Source organism: Bos grunniens, chromosome 26 (genome assembly GCF_055505025.1).
Source record: "Bos grunniens cultivar Pamir isolate PY7600 chromosome 26, Bosgru_T2T1.0, whole genome shotgun sequence".
NCBI lineage: Eukaryota > Metazoa > Chordata > Mammalia > Artiodactyla > Bovidae > Bos > Bos grunniens.
In genome coordinates this window covers 22706157-22731717 of record NC_141190.1, presented here as the reverse complement: position 1 = coordinate 22731717, position 25561 = coordinate 22706157, and the positions used below count along the sequence as shown (strand labels likewise).

The window sequence follows — 25561 nt, the reverse complement described above, 5'->3', positions numbered from 1 at the left end:
CTTTTCTACTTCTCCTTAATCTCTGTTACTCAGAACTCCTTCCTCAATGACAGAGTTAAGGTAATCTCCCAGGTGCTGGTCTCACCTGGCTAGGGAACCCCTTATAGGCTCTGTTCCTCAGTCTCCTAGTCTTAGTGGAAGCCAATTCAGTTCAGAAGTTGTAGCCTTCCTTGCCTTTTGAGTGGAAGAAGGAAGAGAATCCCTCTACCTCCACATGTGGTGGTAAGGAGGCGAACCAGCCTATTTGGGCTGCTTCTCGATTCCTTTCAGGCTTCCCTGTGAAGTGAATAAAGGCAGGTCCAGGGCATGGGGCAATAAACAGAGCACTTCTTGCCCTCCATTTTAAGGACCCATCTCTTGGCCCATTTAAATATGCCTATGCTCAGAACGCCACATAAGAGTCCCATCTTTTCCTGGAATTTAACCCCCAAAGGAACTGCCCATGCCCTGTCCCTGCACCCATGTCTGTACCAGGTCTGTGGCAGACCCTCCAGAGCCAGGGGAAAGCCAGGAGTTGGGCATTGCTCCCAAAATAATCCTTCCTTCAGCTACTTGTCCCTTTCTCATGCCGGAACTCTCACCACAATTCCTGCTGGGTTAATTGAATCAAGTGCTTGGAAATTAATCCAATTGAAAAGATTAAATGTGCTGAGGTCACTTCAGCTGAAGCTTACCGTCTCAGCAGGTTACTCCTCTGGGGGAGCAATTGGGTAGGCAGGATTACCTGGGACACTGCCATCATACCATGAAGACACATCAGACATTGCCCCCCACCAATTCTCATGGCATTTGGGGGGTTCATGGGGTTGGAGCCCAGGAAGCATTGTCGGGAAGGTCAGACAAGTAGGCTTAGCCATTCAGTCGCCATTACTGGCATCTGGAGATAGCCCAGCCCTATGCCTGCCCCTTGCTTCAGAAAAGGAGCTAATCTAAGGGAAGGAGCCTCATAACAAGGACATTGCCCCCACCTTTGCCTGCATCGCCAGACCCCTTAATTATTTCCCAGATCCTCTGGAAATCAGAGGGAATCTAGGACAGGGCAGGTGATGGAATAGAGCAGGGCAGGAAAGTTGAAAGAGAAAAAAGGAACAAAAGAGCAAGAAAGTCTTGAGAAACTGACCTGGTTCAGTCTTTATTTTCTTTTTCTTCCCAGTTGGCTAGCAGAGGTCATTAGATCATGGCAGAAGGCACCCTGAGAGCAAATAGGGCCCAGAGACAGGGTTCTGCAGTGGGTGAGGGTAGGGGTCCTTATGAGAGAAAACTATAGCCCACTGGCCTGAGATGAGCCTGCCTTAAAGGCTGGCTGACCTTTACATTCCCATTCCCCCTTCAAGCGGGCTGGGCAGTGGTGGGGGCCACAGACACTCACACGCCAAGAACCATAGAGAAAATAGGGGCTGGCCAGTGCTGAGGGTAGGAGCAGGAGTGCTGAGAATTGGCCGGGGAATCCTCACAGTGGGGCCTTTCTGGCCCTGCACCCTCCTCCACCCCCAAGACCCGGGGGTTCAGGTTTAGGGGGTAGTGTTGCCAGAGAGCTGGTCTCCTTCCCCGCACTTCTCTGCTCACCCTTTCTTTCACCGGGTGCCTCCTCCGAGCTGCAAAGAGGAGGGAGCGGGGGTAGGGGGAACCAATCCCGGCAGCGCCAAAGGGGGGAGGTGGCGGTGACAGCCGCGGGGAGGGGGCGGGAAGAGAGGCGGCTCGGCTCCAGCTCCGCGCTCTTCTCCGCTCTGCCTCCGGCTCTGCGCTCACCCACTGCCCAAGCCTGCCGCTCCTGCCCCAGTACCCCGAGGTGAGCCCTAGACACCGGAGATCCCCTGGCTCCTCGCCCCAGCCCGGACTCTCCGTACCCCAGCCCCCGAGAGCACGCTACGCCGCCAGGGGGCGCCGTGTGAGCTCCCTATCCCTGCCACCCGGCGCCCCCTCCCACGGCCCAGGTGGGGACGGGAGGGGGGCGCCGGGGGCCATGCGGGGCCAGAGTCGTAAGGAGAGTTTGTCCGATTCACGAGACCTGGACGGATCCTATGACCAGCTCACGGGTGAGTCGGTGGCTTGGGGGTCGGGGGCGGAAGAGGATAGATTACATCTCCCCTAACCCTTAAGTTCCTGTGACCCCTGCCAGGCCCTTACCCACACTCTGACCCATTACCAGGCACCCTCCCAGCAGTTCTGGGCAACAGGACACTAAGGTTCAAAACCTTGGGTTCCGCGGGGGATGGGGATTCAAGGGAGAGCAGGTGGGCAGAGGCAGCAGGTGTGGGAATGCGTGACACAAGGCTAGGAGGGGGTCTAGAGTGGGAGGTGTTACATGTGTGAGCACCTGTCATTCTGTGTGTGTCTGTGTATATATGTGTGTGTGCGCCTCCCACAGCTGCTTGCCATGTGCCCTGGGCTTGGTGACAGCCAGAGTTAGTGTGATTGCGTGTGACTGTGCAATTGTATGATCCTGTCAGATGTTTCAGTGAGGTTGTGTAGGACCCAGATTGTACTAATGAAGTTGTTTTGACCATGTATCTGTTCTGTGTGCAACTCTGCTTTGTGTGATTCTGTATGAAATGCCATGTGACTACCAGTTATGTGTCAGGTTTTCACTTTATGGTGGTATGCCTGTTTGTAAGACTTTGTGACTGTGAACCTCCTGGGACAAGCATGTGTTGAAGTGGGCTGTGTTGTTTTGTGATTGTGAGACTGGTTATATTGGTGTTTGATACTGATTGTGTACTTCATGTGGTGATGTCTGCAGTGGGGTTCTGTGTCTATGACAGATCTTACTCTTGCTGCCTCTCTGGCTTCCTAGTGCAAAAAGGGGTTCTTAGTGCACACCATTGCTTCTCCATGTTTTCCACAAACAGCCCAGTGGACCTGAGGAGGGACTTGCATCCATCTACCCAGCCTGGCTTCCAGGAGTGACACCCAGCTCCTGTGGGGAGGCTTTGGTTAATGCTGGGTCAGTTCCCCCACCCAAAGTATTTAGAGGTCATTCTTAACAACTGAAGCTCCTTCAGCCCCCAACAGCCCTCCCAAAACTTCACCCAAACCTGGAGGAAAACACACCCTCTTGCTTCCCCTCCAGACCCAGAGATAGAAGCTCTAGGCCTGGGAAGTGCCATGTGGCCTCTTCTTATAAGTATCTTCCAAACCACTTTGCTGCCCAGGCATCCTCTCTCTCCCACACTGGGGAGATATGTGAGACCAGTACATCTGTGCCTGTGCATATTCCTGGGTTTGGTAGGCAGATCCATGTGTTTGTGTGGGTGACTCTGTCACCTTGTGTACATTTCCATGTACGTGTGTTTCTGTCTCATTGTGCAGCCAACCCAAGAACTCCAACAGAGAACAGGAGGGAGACTGTCTCCCCTGTGTCTGAAGACAAGCTGAGAAGGTGAAGGGAGGCCAAGATCCATGCCTGTCTAGAGGAGTGAGGTTAAGACTTGGGGATGCCAAGAGGACTAGGTGTGACTCACCCACCCTAGAGAGGTTCTAGTCCCTAAGCCCAGACTCCCAGAAGAGGGAGCCCTTCCACTCAGGCAGGCCTCAGATGTGACCTAAATGAGTTTCAGACCCCAGTGGATTCCAAAGGTCCAGCTGACAAACTCTGCTATGAACTCTTGTTCTCAGTAGCAAGGGCCCCAGGGCCCTTATTAGCACCACATCAGTCAGTGTTTGCTTCCTGCTTTAACTGATTCTTCCGCTTCACTTGGGCTTCCCTGGTAGCTCAGTTGGTAAAGAATCTGACTGCAGTGCAGGAGAACGGGGTTTGATCCCTGGGTTGGGAAGATCCACTGAAGCAGGGATAGGCTACCCACTCCAGTATTCTTAGGCTTCCCTTGTGGCTCAGCTGGTAAGGAATCTGCCTACGATGAGGGAGACCTGGGTTCAATCCCTGGGTTGGGATGATCCCCTGGAGAAGGGAAAGGCTTCCCACTCCAGTATTCTGGCCTGGAGAATTCCATGGACTGTAGAGTCCATGGGGTCACAAAGAGTTGGACACAACTGAGTGACTTTCAGTGGAATCATCCCCTCCCCACTTGGCTGTTTGAATCAGAGATTAGGTAGAAGTGGGGAAGCCCTTGCACTGGAAGATGAAGGAATGGAAGTGTGAATGCCAGCTCTGTTTGACTTTTGCTCTCTGGGCCTCACTTCTCTCATCTGTAAAATGGGAAATACTACTACCTCCCTACCTCCCAAGGGAAATACAAAGTTCAAAAGTTGACAAGCATCAAAGAATTGTGTTCCACGTCAACATCCACACGACTTGGAAAGTGGGAATAAAGACTACCAGGAGCTCTCCTTTCGAAGGAGGGCTTATCTTTAGCAGGAGATAAATGGGGTTGGGAAGCCACTATTAATGCTTTGGGTGTCTGGAGACGCTTGAGCTGAAGCCCGAGGGGAAGTCGTTGTCCGCGGTGCTGAAGCGCGTGAAAGGCGGAAGTGCCTCACTGCTATTCGGGTTTCCAGTGTTCCTTGTGCAGGCGGGATTCCTTGGATCGAACCTGGGGGTGTTCTTCGATTTCAGTCATCCAAGCCTATCAGGCTGACAGGGAGGAGGGGGCGCTAAAATCATACCTCAAGGTATTCTGGGTTGCCCCAGCCGCTTTCCTTACCCCACCCCAGGCTCAAAACAAATCTGAGAGATACTTGAGGAGAAACCAGTCTGAGCCCCGCCCTGCATTCAGCCCCTCCAGTCTTCCCAGCCCATCAGGACCGTTTGGCAGTGCGACGAGGTGAGAAAAGGCAGTAATCAGCGGTCGTTCTGTCCAAGCTGGAATCAAGGAAAGAACTGAAGAAGGTGGGAGAGTTGGGACCTGGCTGGCCAAGGCCTGAACTCAGTCCCATTCTGAGATCTTCAGAGTCGCTTCTGTCTGGCCATAAATATTGTTCCGAGATTGGGGCGCCCCCGTGTGGTCTTAGTGAAACCATGCTTGCAGAGCTGATTCCAGATGGGGATGTGGCCAGATTAGGTTCCACGAAGTTCAGAGGTGACTCTCACCTCCTAAATGTAGGATTTTCAGCCAAAAAATTTGGAATCCCAGTCGGAGGAGTGGGATCTCCATAAGCTCTGTTAAATGGTGTTAGTGGACCCTGGAAGGGTTTACTTTGGTTATAACCACATAGGGGTGAGTCTAGGAAAGGGGTCAGGGCCAGGACTTTGGGTAGGGGGCTTTTCCTCGATGCATTTGGCTGACAATCAGCATATGATGGGAAAGTGTGAACCCGCTGAACCAGGACATAGCGACACAGAACAGTTCTATGCCAGACATTCAGAGCCAGAAGCCAGAGATAGTAGGGGCACGTCCCTGCCATCCCTCTGCCATCCCAATACACTGGGCATTTCCTCCTCTTCCCTCCTATTCCCGCACCCATTGGTCCAGGAAGTATGGAAGTGTGGAGAGTTGCCATGACAACTAAGTCCTCTAACCCTTCCCCTTCTCTGTCAAAAATGGGAAGAGGAGGGGGCGACGCGGCAATAAAAGATAATGTTTTCGCTCTCCGGATCCTTTTTCAAAAACCATGGGTGCTCCCTTCCCCATGGGAAATGCAGAAAATGTTCCCAGAGAAGGCTCTGAGGGACAGTGCGTGCTGCCCCTTTCCCGCCCCTCCCCAGTGTGAGAACTTTGGGGGCAGGTGCTTCAGACGATGGGGGCCAGGGTGAGTTCCCCTCTTATGACCTGGAGAGGACAGGAAGTGGAACACGACTCTACTGCCTGAGACTCCAGTCCTTGTGGGTTCGGCCCTCCCGCGCCGCCCACACGGGGCCCACCCCTTGGGGGCGGAGATCAGAACGCCCCGAGCCTTGGGGGCGGAGCTTGGCCACTGTGCTCTCGGCAGGACCATGAACAGATGCCCCCGCAGGTGCCGGAGCCCGTTGGGGCAGGCAGCGCGATCCCTCTACCAGCTGGTGACTGGGTCACTGTCGCCAGGTATGAGGAAGGGAGGAAGGGTCTGGATCCCTGAAAAAGTAAGCGAAGAAGTGAAATAGGAGCCTTACAGAGATGGGGAGAAAAAGGGTCCCTCGCAGAGATGGAAGGGGCAAGATCCCTCAAAGAAAAGGGTTTAAAGGACAACACACCAACAGAAGTGGAGCTTGGGATAGGGTCTCTTAAAGAGAAGGTGGGGGACATAGTAATCTTCAAAGGGGAAAGGACAAGAGGCATCACGGTTCCTTGTGGAGGAATGGTGGAGGAGGGGGCAAGGCTTTTCGATGAGAGCAGAGGTGGGGACCTCAAGCAGGTGGCTGTGGGCGATAAAAGGAGGGAGATAGGGATAAAAGGAGGAAGCTTTCAGCAGGCGGGGAAAAGGCAAAACCCTTTACTGAATTGCTTAGTTTAATGGGATCTTAAGATGACTAGGGGCAGCGTGCAGAAAGAAAAATATCCTGAAGTAGGACTGGACCAACGTGAACTCAGCTAGTTAGTTTATGCATGATGGGATGGATAGACTTGTGTGGCATAAGAATTTCATGTCACTGTTTTGTCTATCTCTGGGAATCTGAATTAAGGGGGTTTGTAGATCACTGGGGTTGTGATCACTGGGGCCATGCATCCCTGGGGTTCCATATCCCTGGGATTCTGTGACACTAAGACTGCACATACTGGAAGTCTGTGCTTTAGAGTTGGGTTAAGGGTTCCTGAGTCACAGTAAGTTAGTTGTGTAGACTTCACAAGGTTGTACCTTGGTGTGGGATTTGTGGGATTTATATGGCATGTGGATTGTGGGTATCATATAAAGGCACTGCTGAGATTATGCACACTGTGGGTTTAGCTGCCTGGGTAGGGCCCAAAACACCCAGCATCCCCTCCTCACCTAGCCTGGGGAGACCAAAACAACCTAGCCTGTGGCATTCTGGGATCTGTAGTTCACTGGCTCTTGCCACAGTATCCTCTTGAGCCCCTGGAGTATAAGCAGGCCTCTCCTTACCATGTGCTCCCAGAAGGAGGGGCCATGGGGCTGAGCCAGAGTCATACTTGGATGTCTCTTGGGGAGCATGTGTCCTCTGAGCCCCTGCTTGGGCCTGTCTCAAGTGACAGATGGCTGGAGCCAGGCAGAGCCAGCTCTCAATCATAGCAGGCATGACTTCCAGGCCCTAAAATAGCCCCAAGGCCTAGGGAGGTCATTAATCACCCGATGCAGCTGGGGTCTGCTGTGTCCTAGCCTGGCTGGGGATGGAGAGGGGCCCCTGGCTGGGGATGGAGAGCCAGTTCTTCACTGGCTGGGTCCTTCACTAGGGGAGAAAGGGCAGATAGGAAAGTGGGCCAGTTACCTAGTATGGACCCCCCTTCAGAAGGCAGTTTTTCTCTGGATTTGAACTTCGTAAAGTAAATGAGTCAGTAATAGGGATATTTCTGTGGTGAGATTTGAGGGACCTAAGGAAGAGTTCACCTAATGCTTCAAGATAATTTCCCTTCAGCCCTCACTCTGCCAGAAGAACTTGCATTAAGACTTCATTCCGATAATAGGAGGGTCTTTGACTAACCCACATCGATGGATCTGCTGCCATCAAACAGGTGTTCCCCGCCTCTTGGTTTCTTTAGCAACAACTTCAGCTTTCTTAAAGAGCGCCCCACCCACCACCCTGGCCCCCAAGAACTGCCAAATCCTTTTACCGTCTAGCCCCTTCCACCATCTCGGTTCTACCGCAAGGGTCTTCCTTTTTCCCATCCCACCTCATGCCCAGCTACTGGTGCTCTAATTCTCTAGCGGTAGAAGCTGCCGCCAAGACTCGGTTCCTAGGCCCAAACAGAGGCCCGACACTTACCGAAAACCCTTGATCACCGCTGACAGAGGTCCCCACCACCACCAGCGCCCACCCAAGGCTCACCGTGCGGATCTGCCTCCTCAAAAGACTCCGTGGAGTGGGAGGGGCGTAGTCTCCTGAAGGCGCTTGTCAAGAAATCTGCGTTGTGGTGAGTATCCCGCAGCGTCTCGCCGTTCCATCCGATAAGGGAGCCTGGGTCCCACTCTGACAGTCCCCCTCATCTCTGCCTCAGTGGGGAGCAAGTCCACGTCCTGGGCTGTGAAGTGAGCGAAGAAGAGTTTCGTGAAGGTTTTGACTCCAGTATCAACAGCCGGCTGGTTTACCATGATCTCTTTAGAGACCCTCTCAGCTGGTCAAAACCTGGGAAAGCCCTTCCTGGCGGGCCCCTGGAAGCCTTAAGGGCCCTGGACAAGAGGACAGGTTCTGGCCCTGCCACCATTGCTCTTGATTCCCTCAGCTGGTTGCTGCATCACCTTCCCTGCCCCATACTCTGCCAGACCCTGCATGCTCTGAGCCGTCAGGACTCCTGCCCTGGTGATACCCTCCCAGGTGAGCAGGTGCGTGTGCTGGGCCTGCTGCATGAAGAGCTTCACGGCCCAGGCCCCTTGGGAGCATTGAGCAGCCTTGCTCAGACAGAGGTGACCCTGAGCGGTACAATGGGCCAGGCATCGGCTCACATCCTCTATCGGAGGCCAAGACAGCGCCCCACCCTCCAGACTCAGTGGTTCTCCATCCTTCCTGACTTCAGCTTGGAGCTCCAAGTGGAGCCACTGCTGGAATCCCAGCCCCCCTCAGATCTTCATACTCCCTCGGTGGACCCCACTACTCATTTGACTTTTAACCTTCATCTGTCCAAGAAGGAGAGAGAAGCCAAAGACAGCCTGACTCTGCCCTTCCAGTTCAGCTCAGAAAAACAGCAGGCTCTACTGCGCCCTGGGCTGGGCCAGGCTACCAGCCACATCTTCTATGAGCCAGATGCTTATGATGACCTGGATCAAGAAGACCCAGACGATGACCTAGATGTTTGACTGTCTAGGAGATTTGACTAGACTGCAGTAGGAGGGGAAGAGGAAGACTATGGGCCCGTAACCGTCCTTCAATTGTGTGTGTTGGCATTAGCCTGTCTCTGCTCCATCTTTGTTCCCTGTTTCTATGGAGGCCCTGCCCTGTGACCCATGAGCCAGGGAGCATCTTCCAGTGAGAAGAAAGTGAGCTGGAGGCATAAGAGAAAGTGACAGGATAGGAACACCACCTCCCCCCAAGCCTAATAAAATCTTTTATATTTTATTAAAAGCAAAAAAAAAAAAAAAAAAAAAAGACTTCATTCCTCTGGATGAAGAGCCAAGTGCCAGAGGGATGCCTGGGGAGGACAGACCTGGGCAAGTTTCTCACAAGGCTCAGAGCCTTGAGAGGTCTCTGAGTAGGGGGAAGAGAGAGCCTGAAAAGCAACTTGCTCTTTCACTTCTACTAGGTCCTCCCACCAGAGGCATCTGAAGGGTGAGGGTAAGGGTTAGAGGGAAGAGAAAGGTCCATAGACAGGACAACTGGCTGAATGGTTGTCCATCTGTCCATCTGTGAATCAGCAGCAGAGAGAAGAGAGATGCTGCTATGCTGCCTCTTTCAATTCAAATAGTCTGGCTTGGGATCAAAGGCTTCATGGAATTCACCCCCTTTTTGGTCTTATCACTCATAGCTCCCCTAATACTAACTAAGCTGCAGTCACTCAGGATTCCTTGACCCCCATACACGTTGGAGAGACAGACTGAAGGAGCTGGCAGATCACTGGTTCAAGTCTTGGTCGATTTTTTGTCATCTGTATTGTCATGGGAAAGTCACTTCTCTTTGAGCTTCAGTTCCTTCATCTGCAAAATGGGTATAGTTCTACTCTATCTGACCATGTCAACTGTAATAATAGACTGCTAATAGGTCTGTTATGAGAACTAAATGAGATAACATGTGCAAAGTATCAAGAACATAAAGCATGCTCAGTAAATGTTGGGCCCTTTGTTAAGGCAGACTGCTGATCTTTTTAGCCATCCTTAAAGAACCAGCTCAAAAAATACCCTTTTCAGGTTTTTCCTGGCCTCCCAGTTAGAGCTCATTTCATGGTTCTTGAATAGTTCCTTGTGGACACACAACAAATATTTTTTGAATGAATAGTTGCCTTATAGTTCTGTCAATGGCTATCTCTCCCTGCCCAGGAAGCCAGAACCCTGTTTGGTTCACCTTTGTTGCACAGGCACTGGCTCAGAGCCTGGCATTCAATTTGTATATGTCCAATATTTTTAATATCATTGTCCTCTAGGAGCTGAGAATCTAATTGAGGAAACAGGATTGATCCAGAAAGACCTGAGTTCAAATTTGCAGCATCTTTTCTTAGCTAGGTGACCTTGGGTGAGTTCCTTTACTTCTCTGGACCTCATAGTGAAATGGGCACAATACTTTTCATCTGCCTACTTCGTGGGGTTGTCATGAGAAGCCATGGAAGTAACAATGTTTGTGGAAATACTTTATAAGTTGTTAAGAGCTGTAGAAATGTAAGCAGGGGGATGTCTGTTGTTAATAATAGCAGCAAACAATTATAAACAGTTACTCTGTGCTTGGAATTATTCTGACAGCTTTCCATGTATTAGTTCACTTAGGAGGGCCTCAAAACCATACGAGGTAGGAAACTGAGGCACACAGAGATTAAGAACTTGCCCAGTTAATTGCAAGTGGCAGATCTAAACCCAAGGAACCTGGCACCCTCACCCACACTATTTCCTACCATGCTATGCTGCCTCCGACTTCCCTGGTGGCTTAGACTGTAAAGCGTCTGTCTACAATGCGGGATACCTGGGTTCAATCCCTGGGTCAGGAAGATCCCCTGGAGAAGATCCCCTGGAGAAGATCCCCTGGAGAAGGAAATGGCAATTCACTCCAGTACTATTACCTGGAAAATCCCATGGACAGAGGAGCCTGATAGGCTACAGTCCATGGGGTTGCAAAGAGTTGGACACGACTCCTTTTACTGTTCCCACTAATAACATTACAGATTTAGGTTCTGAGTTTTGAGGGTCCAACAGTGAGTACGGTAGAATTTCAGGTAGCTAGGAGCCTGCTAAAATCCCATGGAAAAGGAAATGGCAATCCACTCCAGTACTATTGCCTGGAAAATCCCATGGATGGAGGAGCCTGGTAGGTAGGCTGCAGTCCACGGGGTCGCTAAGAATCAGACACGACTGAGCGACTTCACTTTCACTTTTCACTTTCATGCATTGGAGAAGGAAATGGCAACCCACTCCAGTGTTCTTGCCTGGAGAATCCCAGGGACGGGGGAGCCTGTTGGGCTGCTGTCTATGGGGTCGCACAGAGTCTGACACAACTGAAGCGACTTAGCAGCAGCAGCAGCAGCAGGAGCCTGCTGAGGGCTGGAGGTTCTGAAGAAAAGGGAATTTAAGCTGTCCCTAACAGACAGGTAAGAATGTAGGGCAGGAGAGCAGAGGGTGGGCATTCCAGGCAGAGGGACTAGCAGGAGCAGAGGTAAGAAACAGCAGAGTTTTCTGTGTCTGGGGGACAGTGAGGAGGCCAAGCTGGCTCAAAAAAGAGATCTGCTGATGAGAGTGGAGGAAGGGTATTAAAAGCCATCTATGGATTTTGGATGGTGAGAGGGAGATACTGAATATTTGCTCATTTTATCTGTAAACCCTTCAAAGGTGTGAGAAACCAAAAACAGTCCCTGAGTTGACTTCTTCCTGGAGGAAGGACGGGGGAGGGGCAAGCTCTTGCCCAGTCGTTCCCACACCTTCCCAAGGATGTTGGGAGAAGGAAGGGGTAAGATACATGGTGTGAGATGAAGGCCTGACCCCCAGTGGTGGCCTTGTAGAACTGCAGATCCGTGAACCTCAAATGAAGCAGTAAGGACTGGCACCCATCTCCAAGTTGAGTTCAGTCACTCAGTCCTGTCCGACTCTTTGCGACCCCATGGACTGCAGCATGCCAGGCTTCCCTGTCCATCACTAACTCCCGGAGCTTACTCAAACTCATGTCCATCAAGTCAGTGATGCCATCCTCTGTCTTCTCCTTCTCCTCCCGCCTTCAATCTTTCCCAGCATCAGGGTCTTTTCAAATGAGTCAGTTCTTTGCATCAGGTGGCCAAAGCATTGGAGTTTCAGCTTCAGCATCAGTCCTTCCAATATTCAGGACTGATTTCCTTTAGGATTGACTGGCTTGGTCTCCTTGCAGTCCAAGGGACTCTCAAGAGTCTTCTCCAGCACCACAGTTCAAAAGCATCAATTCTTCAGCACTAAGCCTTCTTTATGGTCCAACTCTCACATCCATACATGACTACTGGAAAAATCATAGCTTTGACTAGACGGAACTTTGTTGGCAAAGTAATGTCTCTGCTTTTTAGTATGCTGCCTAGGTTGGTCATAACTTTTCTTCCAAGGAGTAAGCGTCTTTTAATTTCATGGCTGCAGTCACCATCTGCATTGATTTTGGAGCCCCCCAAAATAAAGTCTGTCACTGTTTCCATTGTTTCCCCATCTATTTGCCATGAAGTGATAGCACCAGGTGCTATGATCTTAGTTTTCTGAACGTTGAGTTTTAAGCCAACTTTTTCACTCTCCACGTTCACTTTGAGGCTGACACACAGTCATCTCAGAGCTGTATAGGGAGGGAAGGGTTCTTCTGGGGTTAATCCTCCTACACTGGGCCTCCAGTGTGGGCAAGCTGTCTATGAAGGGAGCCACTGTAGAGTAGTGTAGTGTAAAGTGCAGGCCCAGTCAGGACGGCTGAAAATTGAAGATCTGACACTTACTGATCTTGGAGATTTGCTTAAACTCCTTTTGCCTAGTTTTCCCACCCATAACAGTACCTCATTCATAGGTTTATTGTGTAAATTCAGTGCAATGATGTCACACTGCACATTATCTACCACATACTGAGTGCTCAGTCCCTCACCAGATGTGGCAGTAGCCCAGAGGCTGGTGTCTTCTGGCTCCTTGGCTCAGCAAGCCTCTGTCCACCTGCTACCACACACCACCACCTGGAGGGAGACCGGAAGATGGGGGAGGAGCTCCAGGAATGCACCCGGGCTGGGTGACTCTCTTGGAAGGTTCAGGTTTCCCTCTAGCCCTGGGTTTCTCCTGTCAGCTCTGTGAAGATTCCCAAAGAGCAGGCAGGACTTTGGCAGCTCCAGAGTGAGGCCCCTGCCAGAAGGAAAGGGAGAGCACACCCTTCCTTTCCCGATCTTCCCAACCCAGGGATTGAACCCAGGTCCTCCGCACTGTAGGTGAATTCTTTACCAATTGAGCTATCAGGGAAGCCCTTCCTCTCCCAAGGAAGTTGATTCTCTGGGTCCTAAAGTCAGCTTCAATGAGTCCCCTCCCCAGAGGGTCATGTTAGGGCTAACCGGCCTTTTTCCCCTGCCCAGGCTATTGGACCTAATCCTCCCTCCCCTGGACCTCAGTTTCCCTGTCTGGGGGGGGAAGAAGATTGCTTCCCACCTCTTAGTCTCCATGGCAACCTCGATCAATGTAGGTGGTGTCCTCCTGACTGGAGAGGTCACTGCCTTCTCCTCCCTTATGTTTTCATACAGTTTCATGTGGATACAATTACACAACCACTGCAGACCCATATTCCTAATTATAGGATACATCCATATTACCAATCTTCAGACCCCCACATAACAACCTTGCTAAAATATAGATACCTCACACTCTGTACAAACTCAGAAATACTCCAACACACTCACACATACCACAGACACCCAGGTTACATACCCACATAGACCACACGCATCCCTAAGACAGGTGCACAATCGTGTAAACACACAGAGACATATATAAGAGGTACACATTCTCTGCACACAAACACAGGAATATATACACATGAAGACACCCAGACACCCATAACATATTCTTACGCATGTACAGTTCCTGGTTTCTCTGTCGTACACACACACACACACACAAACACACACACGCATGCACACACTGCCCACCCCTGACTTCTAAGCGTAAGTCTTCCCTCTGCCCCTTTCTTTGGCACAGAGTAGCCACAGGGTGTCTGAGGGAAGCTGTCCTCAGGGGCAGAGGCAAGTTACTGCTCCTCCTCTGGCCTGGCCTGGGCCGCATCCTTCACACCAGAAGCTCTGGAGGAGATATCAATTTATAGGCTGAAGTGGTCCCCGCGAAGAGGAAGAGGCTGTGGCTGGGAGGCCTGTGGCTGGGAGGCCTGTGGGGAGGCGGGGTAAGGGGGGAGAGGGAGGAGATCCGGGGAAGGAGCAGGAAGGGAGACTGCAGGCGGTCCTGCTCAGTCTGGGGAGCCTGAGGGGGAGGAAGTGTGAGTAGGGCAGGCCAGCCTCAGCCTGGAGGGCCATGCCCCAGGCCCACCATGAACCTGGAAGGGCTGGAGATGGTCGCTGTGCTTGTGGTCCTCGCCCTGTTTGTCAAGGTCCTGGAGCAGTTTGGTCTCTTTGAGCCTGTCTCCTTGGAAGGTAACGTAGGTATCTGGGCATGTCTGGTCTGCTGGCTAGAGGGACAGTGCCTGCAGGGTTGGGGACTTTATGACTAGGGTGGGGGCTGCAGGGGTAAGCAGGTTAGTGATGGGATGGGGCATCTGGGGGAGGGGAAGAGAGAAGGTGGGGGAGTAGGACATCATGGAGAGGTAAAGAGGGGGACTCAAGGGGTGGATCTGGGGAGGAAGAGAGGGAATCTGGAGGACTGGGTGTCTCAGGGAGGTGAGGAAAGAGGGCCAGGAGGCAGGGAGGTGGTGAGGGGTACAGCATGGGGGTACGGGGACTGGGGATAAGGAGAAACTGGAGGAATGAGGAAAAGTCTGGAGACAGGCAGAGGTATCTGGAATAGAGGAAGGAGGTTCTGGGAATCCTGAGATAACACCAGACTTCTGTGGGGGCGGTCCCCTTTTGGGGTCATGGACCCACAGTGGCTCTGAAGGTGTGTGACTCTCCACACCTCCATCCTTGCAGGTTTGGGTCCCAGTATGTGTGGACTCAGTGTGTGAGAGATACAGGGGGTGGTGTGACTGGGTGTTCATGTGTGTAAGAAAGGACAAAATGTGTGACTACTTGAACCTGTGTATGTGACAGGGATGTGATTGTGTCTGAGCGACAGTGTGTGTAGCTTTATGCCATGGCAAAGATACCTGAGGGGCACAGAGTGTGTGGCTGAGCCTCTCAGGGTATCTGTGTGTGTGGCTATTCCCAGAGTTCCTGAGGATATGCCAGCTCCATACCCAAGGCAAAGGATGGGACGGGTTCTGGAGGGACAGGAGTTGGGGATACTGTGACTGAAACATTCATAGATCAACTCTGGTAGGAGGGTGAGGGGTGGATCAGATCAGGGACCCTGTTTCCCAAGACCCCCTGCCTCTCCTAGGTCCTCTCAGGATCTGAGGGCAGAATGGGTTCCAGAGCCTAGACATTGTGGGTGGGAAGTCAGTTCTCCATCTGACCCCAAAGTCAAGTGGGAAGAGTGATACTGAAGGTAGAGAGGGGAACATGTTCTGCCTTCTCCAGGGATTTTTAGCCTCTCATTTTTCATACCAAGAACTGTGCAGCTTCATAGCATGGCTGTTCCCCAGTTCCATTATGGACAGGAAAACAGGCAAGAACCATGATAAGAGGACTGCAGGGTAGACACGTGGGAGAACTGAAAAGATGTAAAGGGAGTTGAGGTCAAGAAGAAGGCTCACGAATTGCCTGCTTTAGGGTTCAGAAAGAGCAGAAAAGTCTTAGTCTACCGTCCATCCTCTGCTGCATTTATTGGAGTGGGGTGAGGTGCAGGGATTGGTGTTGGATGCATTGAGATTCATTCAGTCCTGAAAAGATGAAGTCAGTTGGGATCTAACTTGCCATCCCCTTTAGACTGTTGGTGCAAGAAGGGGGTGGACATCCAAGGAAACGCAGGCATCCTGTCTGCTGAAGGCACCCCCTTTCTCCCCCCAGTTCAGAAGAGCCTAGAGGAGACTGAGTCCTTGAAGCAGGCAGGGGACCGGATGGGGGCATGTGTGAAGAGGGGGAGGCTGGGAGAGGCGTGGGAGCCATCCCCCAGTCCAGAGGCTACTATACTACCGGAGGCCCCCCCGGCACAATAGGCTTTGGGAAACCAAAGTCTGGGCTAATGGAGCCCTGGGCCAGGGGCCAAACCGCCATCAATCACCCACCCAGCTCACTGCCTCCCTCCCTCCGCTCCATAGCTCCAGGGGAGAGAGGACAAATGGGAGAGAGAGGAGGTGCCAACTTCAAGCAGTTCCCTCCTGGGAGCAGAGCGTCTTCCTGAGGGCAGAGCCTGGCTTGGGAGGTGGGGCCTGTAAGGGAGCTGGGGTGTCAACCTACCACTAAAGGAAGTTGGGTCCCTCCAGGAATGGACTGAAGCCAACTTCAGTCAGTGTGCTCCAGTGAGCTCTGACCCTGGAGTCTGGAGGTGGGTGCAGCCAGGAGACAGACAACAGGGACTTGCAGGGTCTCCCTGGGATACAATTGGAGCCACAGGATACAAATGTAAGTAAGGGGAAGTGAGGGGAACTGTGATCTGTGGACTCCGGATAGTCCTACATGACAACAAAATACTCATCTCCAAGGTCTGTCATTGCCTCAAAGTTTGCTATCATTTCACCTTCAAAGAGTAAGTCATACTGGAAGGGACTGGGAGGGGACACACTTTTAGGGTGGATGAATTAGCTGAGAACTCTACTCTGCTGGCATGAAGATTCTAGGTGCCTTGAAATGAGGGATTATAGGAAAGAAAGGTGGGTGTGCCCAGGGCAAATGCAGGTTCTGAGCGTAAGGTGCACCTTAGGTATCTGGTGCCATGGGCACCTAGGTCACAATATGATATGAGCAGGATGACCATACTGTGACATGATGCCCCAGGGTCATTGTGTGTTCTTTGTGTGGTTTGATCAATCATGCTGTGTGTAAGATGGCCTATATGGCCTACATGTCTGTCTGGTTTTTCCTGGGTCAGTCACATTTATGTATGTTTGTATTAAAGAGTAAGTACTAGGTCAAAGTAGGTGTGTGTGTGTGCATGTGTTGGGAGGCCACTGGGTTTGAGTGAGGTGCTGGGTATCAAGCTGTCCCTGTGTGGCATCCATCACTCTGTAATTTATTGTTCTATGTATACACACCTGTCACTGGATATGTGTATGTGTGAGAGAGGTGTCCTTGGGTTGGACATCATCCTCAGAGGTCCAGCTATATAGCACTGGAGCCAAGGACACTGGGTCAACAAAGACTGAGGCCAATATGCCACTTCTCCCTGCCCCCGCCATCTTGCTGTCCCCAGCTGTGTCTCTTTATACAAGGTGCCCGAGCCGTCTTGGTGGACCTTCCGTGCCTGTGAAACCCACTGGACTCCCCTAACCGGCCCCAGCTACTCTCTCCACCCCCCATCTTCCCCCAACACCCACCCCCAGCCGGGGTTGATTTGTGATGATGGGGAGGGTACAGGGAATGGAGGGACAGCGGGGTTAACGTTCCCTCCCGGGGTCTTCTCTCTTCCCAGGCCACCCTCCAGGGCCCACTAAAAAAGCGCTGAAGCAGCGGTTCCTCAAGCTGCTGCCATGCTGCGGGCCCCAAGCCCTGCCCTCAGTCAGTGAAAGCAAGTGCCTCTCCTGTGCTTCCGGGGGTGGGGCCCGTGTGTATCTGGGGTGTAAGGAGTGTGAGAGTGCGTGTGAGCGTGACCAACTTGGCAGAGGTGGGCTGGGCGCTGGCTGACGAGGGGGCGTGATTACCCAGCGAATGTGTGGGCGTGGTCAGCATGGAGGCGGGGCCTGAGTGTCTGTGGGACATCAGGGTCTGTGAAATGGGCGGGATCTGGATTTGGGGGCGTGGTCAGTGTGACTGGCTGAGGTGTCTCTGATACTGTGAGTGTGGCCACGGTGGCAGAGGTGGGACCAGGTGGCTGTGAGGGTCTGTGCATGGGGTTGTTGTCTGGCCGCCCTCCCCGTCCTTGGGCATGTTTTGGACTTTGAGAGGTAGGTCACCAGTGCCTTGACTAGACGGATACAAGTGTAAGGGCCGAGTCCACCTTCCTTCAGATACCAAGATACGGGAGTTTTCTAGGACCAGCCTGGTCCCCAGTTGAGTGACCTCGCTTTGTCTATAGACCTCAGTTTCCTCGTTTGGGCCTTGTCCACCTCACAGGATTATACATACTGCATTTTGCAAGCTATAAAGACTCGGTTTGTAGTCATTACTTGAGAATATCATTGTGTTTGATTCTGCTGGGTCCCACATGGGGGTAGATTCCGAAAAAGGATAGGTGTGATATGCATAAGGTCCGATTTGTGTTTGTGCTCATTCGTTACGCGTGCCTTTGCGTGCACGAGGAGATGGGGAGTGTGCATTATAACAAGCAGGTCTGTGAGATTTGCTGTGAGTGTGAGGGGCGAGGTGTGTGCAGTTGGCCGGGTCTTCCGCTTTCTCGGTGACAGTTCGCTCCCTTCAGCATTAGCCGCCCCAGCCTCCCTCCGCCCCCACAGACCCCGCCTGCTGGACCCAGGTGACTTATTCTCCTGGTGGGGGCGGGTGCGGGGAACTTTGGGAGCCTGGGTTGGGGGCATCTGCCTGGGGACTGGATGTTGGGAACTGGGGTGGGACTGAGATGGGCCTGGGGTGGTGGCCTTCTCTAAGGCACATACGGGTGTGGCAGGAGTTGGGCTACGGATGGGGCTTGGCTGGAGCTGGGCGGGGCATGGCTCGGGCATGGCTGGGATAGCTGAGATGGGGCTTGGCTGGAGGGCTGGGTCTGGGCGGGGCAAGGGTAAGGCTGGGCGGATCTGAGTTTGGTAAGGGAAGGCCCAGAGTTCCCACCCTCAGAAGCCCCTTCTCCAACCCAGTTTTCCTGCTCCTGTCCTGGGATGAAGATGGGACTGGGGGCCTTCCCCTCCAACCAGGGATCAAGGGGCCAGGGGCCAGCGCTGACTCAGACCGCTGGCTCTGGGGCCAGGCCTGGCCCTGGACTAAGCCTGCTGATTAACTTCGAAGCTGACTTGGTGTCTTCTTTCCTTGCCTTGAAGTCCTTGGCTCGGGATCAGGGGAACTGGCAGGCTGGTCTCCTGCGTCGGAGATGGGGGGGTTGGATAGTTAAGTGATTTTGAAGAGGGGTCATGGGGGACAGGCCTGAGGCGCGGCTGTCCCCCTCCGCCCAACCGCCCCCACCCCGCAGACAGCGTGGAGGATGAGTTTGAATTGTCCACCGTGTGTCACCGGCCCGAGGGTCTGGAGCAGCTGCAGGAGCAAACCAAATTCACGCGCAAGGAGCTGCAGGTCTTGTACCGGGGTTTCAAAAACGTGAGTGCAAAACTCAGTCTAACTGGGGAGGGGCGGGGTCTGTGCAGGACTTTTCTCGCTTCTGGGAGTGAGAGCGATGGGGAGGGGAAGGGACAGCTCCTAGATAGGCGTGCCTGCCAGTTTAAGAAGGGAGCCTATAGACTGGCCTGTCTGCTCTGTGCTTTTTATTTGTGCACTTGGGAGAAGTCTTCCCTCCAGTGGAAGAGCTACATGGTGAGCCCCCTAGAGACGCAAAGACATCCCTCCTCTCTGGGCGTCTCTGACCACCGAGAGTCGGGTGGGAACGTGGGTGAGCAGTTGGGTGGTGAGTGGAAGAGGGTTTCTTCCTTCAGTCTGCTTTCCCTCCCCATCCTCCCCACAGGAATGTCCCAGTGGAATTGTCAATGAGGAAAACTTCAAGCAGATTTACTCTCAGTTCTTTCCTCAAGGAGGTAAGGAGATAAGTCCTTGGGGAGAGGTTCTGGAGGGGTTGGAAATGCCAAGTGAATGGGGTTGGCAGAGCCCCACAGAGGTAGGGAGGTAGGAAGTCTGCTCCTGTCTGGAAGCAAGCTTGCTCACCCACACTTATCCTACAGACTCGAGCACATACGCCACTTTTCTCTTCAATGCCTTTGACACCAACCATGATGGCTCAGTCAGTTTTGAGGTGAGCTGGAGGAGGTGGGCCAGGGAAGCATGCTTCCTGGGACATCAGGGCCAGGCCAAACCCAGAGAGAGGGTTGAGTGAAGGTACCTGAAGACTCATTTTCCCCTGCCCCCTTCCTAGGACTTTGTGGCTGGTTTGTCGGTGATTCTTCGGGGAACCACAGATGATAGGCTGAACTGGGCCTTCAACCTATATGACCTCAACAAGGATGGCTGTATTACCAAGGAGGTGGGGGGCAACTGAAGAGCTGGGGGTGGGGGGTTATATGTGTATGGGGATGGGCACAGGGCCCTCGGGTGGGGACGTGACCCAAATATGCGTCATCAGCAAGGGCTGACGTCTGCCCCAGGCCCCAGGCCTTCTAGTTAGGAGGCTGGAGGCTCTGAGGAGGGATCCTCTTCTCTCTTGGTCTAACAGGAAATGCTTGATATCATGAAGTCCATCTATGACATGATGGGCAAGTACACGTATCCTGCACTCCGGGAGGAGGCCCCAAGGGAGCACGTGGAGAGCTTTTTCCAGGTGCCTGGGACAGGGCAGGCTGGGGTTTGGAGTGAAAGGAAGGAGGCAAGGTCCCAGCAGGGAACTTACCTGAGTTCTGCCTGCCTCTTTCCTGTCATCTCTCCTGTTTTCTCTACCTGACTACCTTTTTGCAGAAGATGGACAGGAACAAGGATGGCGTGGTGACTATTGAGGAATTCATTGAGTCTTGTCAAAAGGTACAGGGCCCTGCCCTCTACATTTCCCTGATCTGGACTCAGGGCCTGATTCAATGATGTAGGAGAAAGCTCCTTTGGGCAAAGTACCATCTCCCTAACTACCCTCAATTCTGAATCCTTTTCCTTCATAACTTGGGGAGGCCTGTCCCTTCCCCACCTCTCTGATTGTCTCCTTCTTCACTGCCTCTCTCTGTCTCTGAACGTCCCTATTTCTGAATCAGTGTTCTTCTCCCTTTCTCTGATAAGCTCTTTTTCTTTCTTTCTCTCCAATTTGCCTCTCCCACCATGGCTACAGGACGAGAACATCATGAGGTCCATGCAACTCTTTGACAATGTCATCTAGCTCCCCAGGAGAGGGGGTCAGTTGCCCTGGGGGGACCATGCTCTAGCCCTAGTCCAGGTGGACCTCACCCTTCTCTTCCCAGGTCTGTCCTCATCCTAGCTCTACCCTGGGGGCTATAGGAACCCAAGAGCCTGGGGATTTGGTGGTCCATACAGCTGGAGCTGAGGAGGGTAGGGAGTGGGCAGAGTGTATCTGTGGGGGTGTTCTCGACTCCCAACAGCTCCCCCTTCCTGCCTGAAACTCAGTGCCGAGGTTGCCCTGTTATGGGAATTGAGTGGTCCTTCCCCTCCCACCCCCCAACTGAGAAACCACAACACTAGGCAAAATTTCTCCTGCTATGGTGCTTCCTCCATCCCTGATCTCATAAACATTTCCCCTAAGATTCCCTTATAAAAAGGCTCTTCTGTCCTTGCCACTGACTGGCCTTTTAGGCCAGGGCCTTTGACAGTGCTGTAGGAGGGGGTCAAGAATGTGGAGGGAGTAACCTTGGGCCTAAGCCAGTGGGTAGGCCCTAGGAGGCAATTGCGGTAGAGAGCAGAAAGGCCTGGGGATTGTCAGTGACAGCATACCAGGCTGTAGCTTTGAGCTCTACAGGTCTGCCACCCCAAGCCATCAGAATATGTGTTTCCAGGCTCTTCAGAAAACCTTGGAAATATACCCAGAAATTTTCCATATACTCCTCAGTATCCCAGGAGAACTTGGGATCTGGGTTTTGGCAGATCCCTGGAATTTCTTCCTCTCCTTCCTTCCTGTTTGGGTAGTGGTGGTGGCAGCAGGGGGAAGATGGGTGGGAGCTGCTTGACTGATACCTGCCAAAGTTTCAGCCTACCTTCTCTGATGACTACAACTTAAGATTTCATTTGCCATTTCCTCTAGACCTGGAGGCATGGAGTAAGTCAGGGACCACCCTGTGGATGCCTTAGGAGAAAAAGGAAGGAAGGAGGCAGACATAGCATTTGAACCCAGTGTGGGGGCATTTTTGAGAATTTTTGATATACCCAGGCTCTATTCCTGCCTCCCCACATAGCCTCCTCATAGCCCACTCAGAGTTTCCTCTTGCTCTAGTCAATCTACCCAGAGATGCCCCTGAGCACACCTTGATGGCAGGGACCATAGGATCCAGGTCCCACCTCACTGTCAGCAGCCCTGCCACACTGCTACCCTTTAATATATCTGCTTGTCCCATTTAGCTCACTTTCCCAGTCAGCTGTGAATTGAGGCAGAGGGCACCCAAGAAGCCCCCTTCCCCATGAGAACACTGTTGACTACTTTGCATTTTTGGTTCCTCTGTAATTTTTGTAAAATAAGAAATCACCAGATCCAATAAAACACAATGGCTATGCACAGGTTGCTGTCTCTGCCTTTTTGTCCCTCCTTCCCCACACATAAACTCACAACCCCTAACTCATACAGCCTTTTAGATCCCAAAGACAATGCCTCCTTTCCTAGAGTATGGCCAACCCTTGGCGGGAGATCAAGTCACATGTTCTGGAAGGGTTGGAAACCTCCTGGACCTTAGAGAGGCTCCTGAATCTCCCTCATCCTTGGAGGAGACAAGGAAGAGAAAGATGATTGATGTCCCAAAGACTATGCCAAGCCAGCTGTCTTTTGGCTAAACATTCTTTCAAGTCAAATCAAGAATTTCTAATTTACATATTAATACATCTTAGTTTATTTCAAAATGCTTTTAAGAGGGGAATTCCCTTTAGGTTCTAATGAAAGTTCCTTTGTGTAAACATTCCAGCTAGTATAGATGTACATTTGTGTCTGTACTCTAGCCAAGAATGATGGGGGAGCAGATGAAGCGGACCAAGGACAGGTCACCACGGAGCAGTTGACACAAAGGGTAATAGAAGCTCCTGTGTGGGGTAGGAACCTTTCTTTGTTCTGCTCCTGGAGAGGGGCTGCCAATGCTAAGTTCCTCCCATCCTTTCTCTAGGGCAGTGTTATGTGGTAACTAAGCTTTACAGTCCATATAAGGGGGATCAGGCCTTCTCTTCCAACATTGTACATGCACACATTGATAAGATCAAGGGAGGGGTGTGGTGTCTAAGAAACAAAACCTTACTTCCAGAGTTCTTCATTTTGTCATCTGTTTTTGCTGCTCACATCATCACACAGCTGTCTGCTCCTTAGGTCCTTGGGTTTCTTTGGGTCACAACCCCTCTGTAGGATCTAATTAAATTTGTGGACCTACTGTCTAGAGGAAAAAAATAGCACAGTTTTCCATATATTTTTGTGTCCCTGAAGCCCATCCATGGGCCCTAATGAAGAACCTATGATCTAGTCCACCTCTCAGTCTTCCATTGTACAGAAGAGGAAACAGGCCCAAAGAGCAGAGAGGACTTGCTCAAGATCAACCGATGAGTTTATAGGAGGGTTGATACTAGACTCAGTCCCCCAAATCTCTGTCCAGGGTGGCCTTGGAGCACAGTAAAAATTTGTGTGTGAAAGATGGATGCTATGCATGTCATGTATTATCAAGACAAGGTAACACTGACAGGCTGTCATGTTGCCCTATACTTTTCCTTCCAGGCACTTATCAGTTTGTAACTGTATATTCAAGTGTATTTATTTGAGTGATTATTTGTCTTTTTTGTTACATTGTAAGCTCCTGAGGACTCCTTGAGTCCCTGGACTAGGTTTTTTTCCCCCTTACCATCCTATCCTGGGGCCTGGCAAGTAATAGGTATTTCATAATTGTATGAATAACTGTATGGTTTGTATAAATGGGCATGGTAGGTGTATGTATATAATTGGCTTAAACATGGAGACGGTCTCTATATTTTAGGGTACATTCAAGCTTGAGGGAAGTTGAAGTCTGGAGCTGAGAATTTCTAGGAACTGAGAAGTACCCCAGAGCTAGGGCAGACAAATGGGAACCAGGGAAAAAAAAAAAAAGAAAGGACAGGAGGTTGGGATCTGATCATTTTTTTCTGACCACTGATTAGATTCTGAATGTTGTTAGCTGCTCCATCTCAAAACACTCTTCTTTATTGTTTTTCTTTTGCCTTTCTGGCCATCCCTTCTCAGTCCTCCCTTGATAACTCATCCTTCTCATTTGGAATATTAAACATTGGTCCCCACAGCTCAGACCGGAGCCTCTTTTCCATAACACATCCAATCCCATGGCTTTAAACATTATCTATATGCAGGGAGACTCCTAAGTTTTTATCCCCAGAATTCTCCTCTGAGCTCCAAGACCCACATATTCAATTGCCTATTTCACATATTCACGTGGATCTATAATGGTCATACTTAACATGTTCAAAATGGAATTTTGACTCACGCCTTCCTAGTCTTCCCCATCTCAATAAATGACATCATCTACCTAGTTGCTCAGGTCAAAATTTAGGAGTCTTCTTTTCTTCTTCCACACTCTCCCTCTACTCTCCCTTAATTCATCACCAATCCTGGGAATTCCTGGGTAGTCTAGTGGTTAGGACTCTGGTGCTTTCACTGCCCAGGGCCAGGCTCAATCCCTGGATCTCTAGGGGACTAAGATCTCCACAAGCCATGCAGCACAGCCAAAAAAAAAAATCACCAATTCCACCATCAAAGGTTCACCATCTCTCTCTACTGCTGTTCCTTAGTCTAAATCACTATCATTGCTTAACTGTATTACTTTTCTTCCATCTGAAGTAGACCTTCCTTACTGTGGTTACTTTTCATCATATCACTAGATTTCCTCCCTTCATAGAACTTATCACAAACTGAGTTCCTGTGTGTATAACTGAATCTCTTTCTCCAACCAGAATGTAAGCCCTGTGAGAGCAGGACCCTATCTTGTCCATTCCTCAACTGTTTATCACAGGACTGCTAGGCTATGAATTCCTACTGTAGGCACTGGGGGATAGAGGTGTGTTATGGAGAGAAAGGGTGTGGCAAGAATTGCCCTTTAAGCTTGACAAGTACAGATATGGAAGGTGTATCTTGCCTGGGTCACAGAGTCAGGAAGTGTTGACTATGGAGAGTAGATTTAATTATGGCTGATGACTTGCTACCAGTTGCCACAGTGTAAAGTGTGAAGCAAAGAGGAAAGTGTCATGAGACTGGGGGCTGGGGTCACCTGGAATGCCAGCTCCAAAATCCCCAAAGGACCACAATATCCAGTGAAGCTGCGATGGCCCCCCAGTGTCATCACAGGAAGTCCCCTAAGAAAATACTTGCACCTAATCCCCAGCTTAACACTCCAGGACTAAAAAGAGGGACTGTAAGAGTCTGTGGAGCTACAAGTTGGTCTACCCCTGGAGGAGTCTAATATGAAACTGAAGTATAAGACGGACAATGTTAAGTGTTAATAATCAGAATGAGAAGGAGATGTTTATTTCACATTTAAATCACCTATGTAACCACGGATTTCTCAACTACCAAGTGCATTATGACAGGACCAAAGGGAGCCCTGAGAACAAATAGCAAGGAGACCCAGGCCCATCTAGGGCTCAGGGAAGGCTTCCCACAAGGAAATGATATTTATGCTGAGGCTCAAAGAGTCTCACTTCTCCCTTATACACACTTCACACTCCCCATTCCCAAACAGGCCAGGCCTTTTCACCCCTTCCTCCATTTGTACTCCCTTCCACTTGCCTAGAGTGTTCTCTTCTCTCTCCCCAACCCAATTTGGCTAACTCCTATTTATCCTTTATGACCCAGCTCGAAAGTGAAGCCATGGCCGCCGCCTCTACCCAAAGGAAGATGAAGTCAATCCCTCCTCTGAGCTCCCACAACACTTGGGTACATCATGTGGGGATTGTGTGTGTATTCGTTAGCCTGAACCTCCTTGCTGTGAGCTCATAGT

General features: G+C 51.3%; 2 protein-coding genes across 13 annotated transcripts; both read left to right on the top strand.

The window, feature by feature from the left end:
- Positions 1-1624: 1624 nt before the first annotated feature.
- On the top strand, positions 1625-22107 carry KCNIP2 (potassium voltage-gated channel interacting protein 2). Of its 12 annotated transcripts, none has more exons than XM_086377371.1 (10): positions 1690-2036; positions 17266-17361; positions 18211-18264; positions 18931-19055; positions 19417-19486; positions 19631-19701; positions 19822-19929; positions 20119-20223; positions 20358-20420; positions 20716-22107. In XM_086377371.1, exons 1-10 carry the CDS (start codon positions 1964-1966, stop codon positions 20761-20763), a joined length of 813 nt encoding a protein of 270 aa, XP_086233497.1. In that variant the 5' UTR covers positions 1690-1963; the 3' UTR covers positions 20764-22107. The 12 variants fall into 12 exon arrangements, 11 of the variants coding, with proteins under 11 accessions (XP_086233501.1, XP_086233500.1, XP_086233497.1 ...); XM_086377380.1 differs by having other exon boundaries at positions 1736-2036; positions 18166-18264; positions 20716-22106; XM_086377375.1 differs by lacking the exon at positions 20716-22107 and having other exon boundaries at positions 1625-2036; positions 20358-20528.
- LOC147344215 (elongator complex protein 5-like) lies at positions 7777-9070 on the top strand (the record flags this gene model as incomplete). The annotated part of the gene is made up of 2 exons (XM_086379278.1): positions 7777-7901; positions 7986-9070. Coding segments are annotated over 2 exons (921 nt in total), but the record flags the coding sequence as incomplete, so codon positions are not given.
- Positions 22108-25561: the final 3454 nt, after the last annotated feature.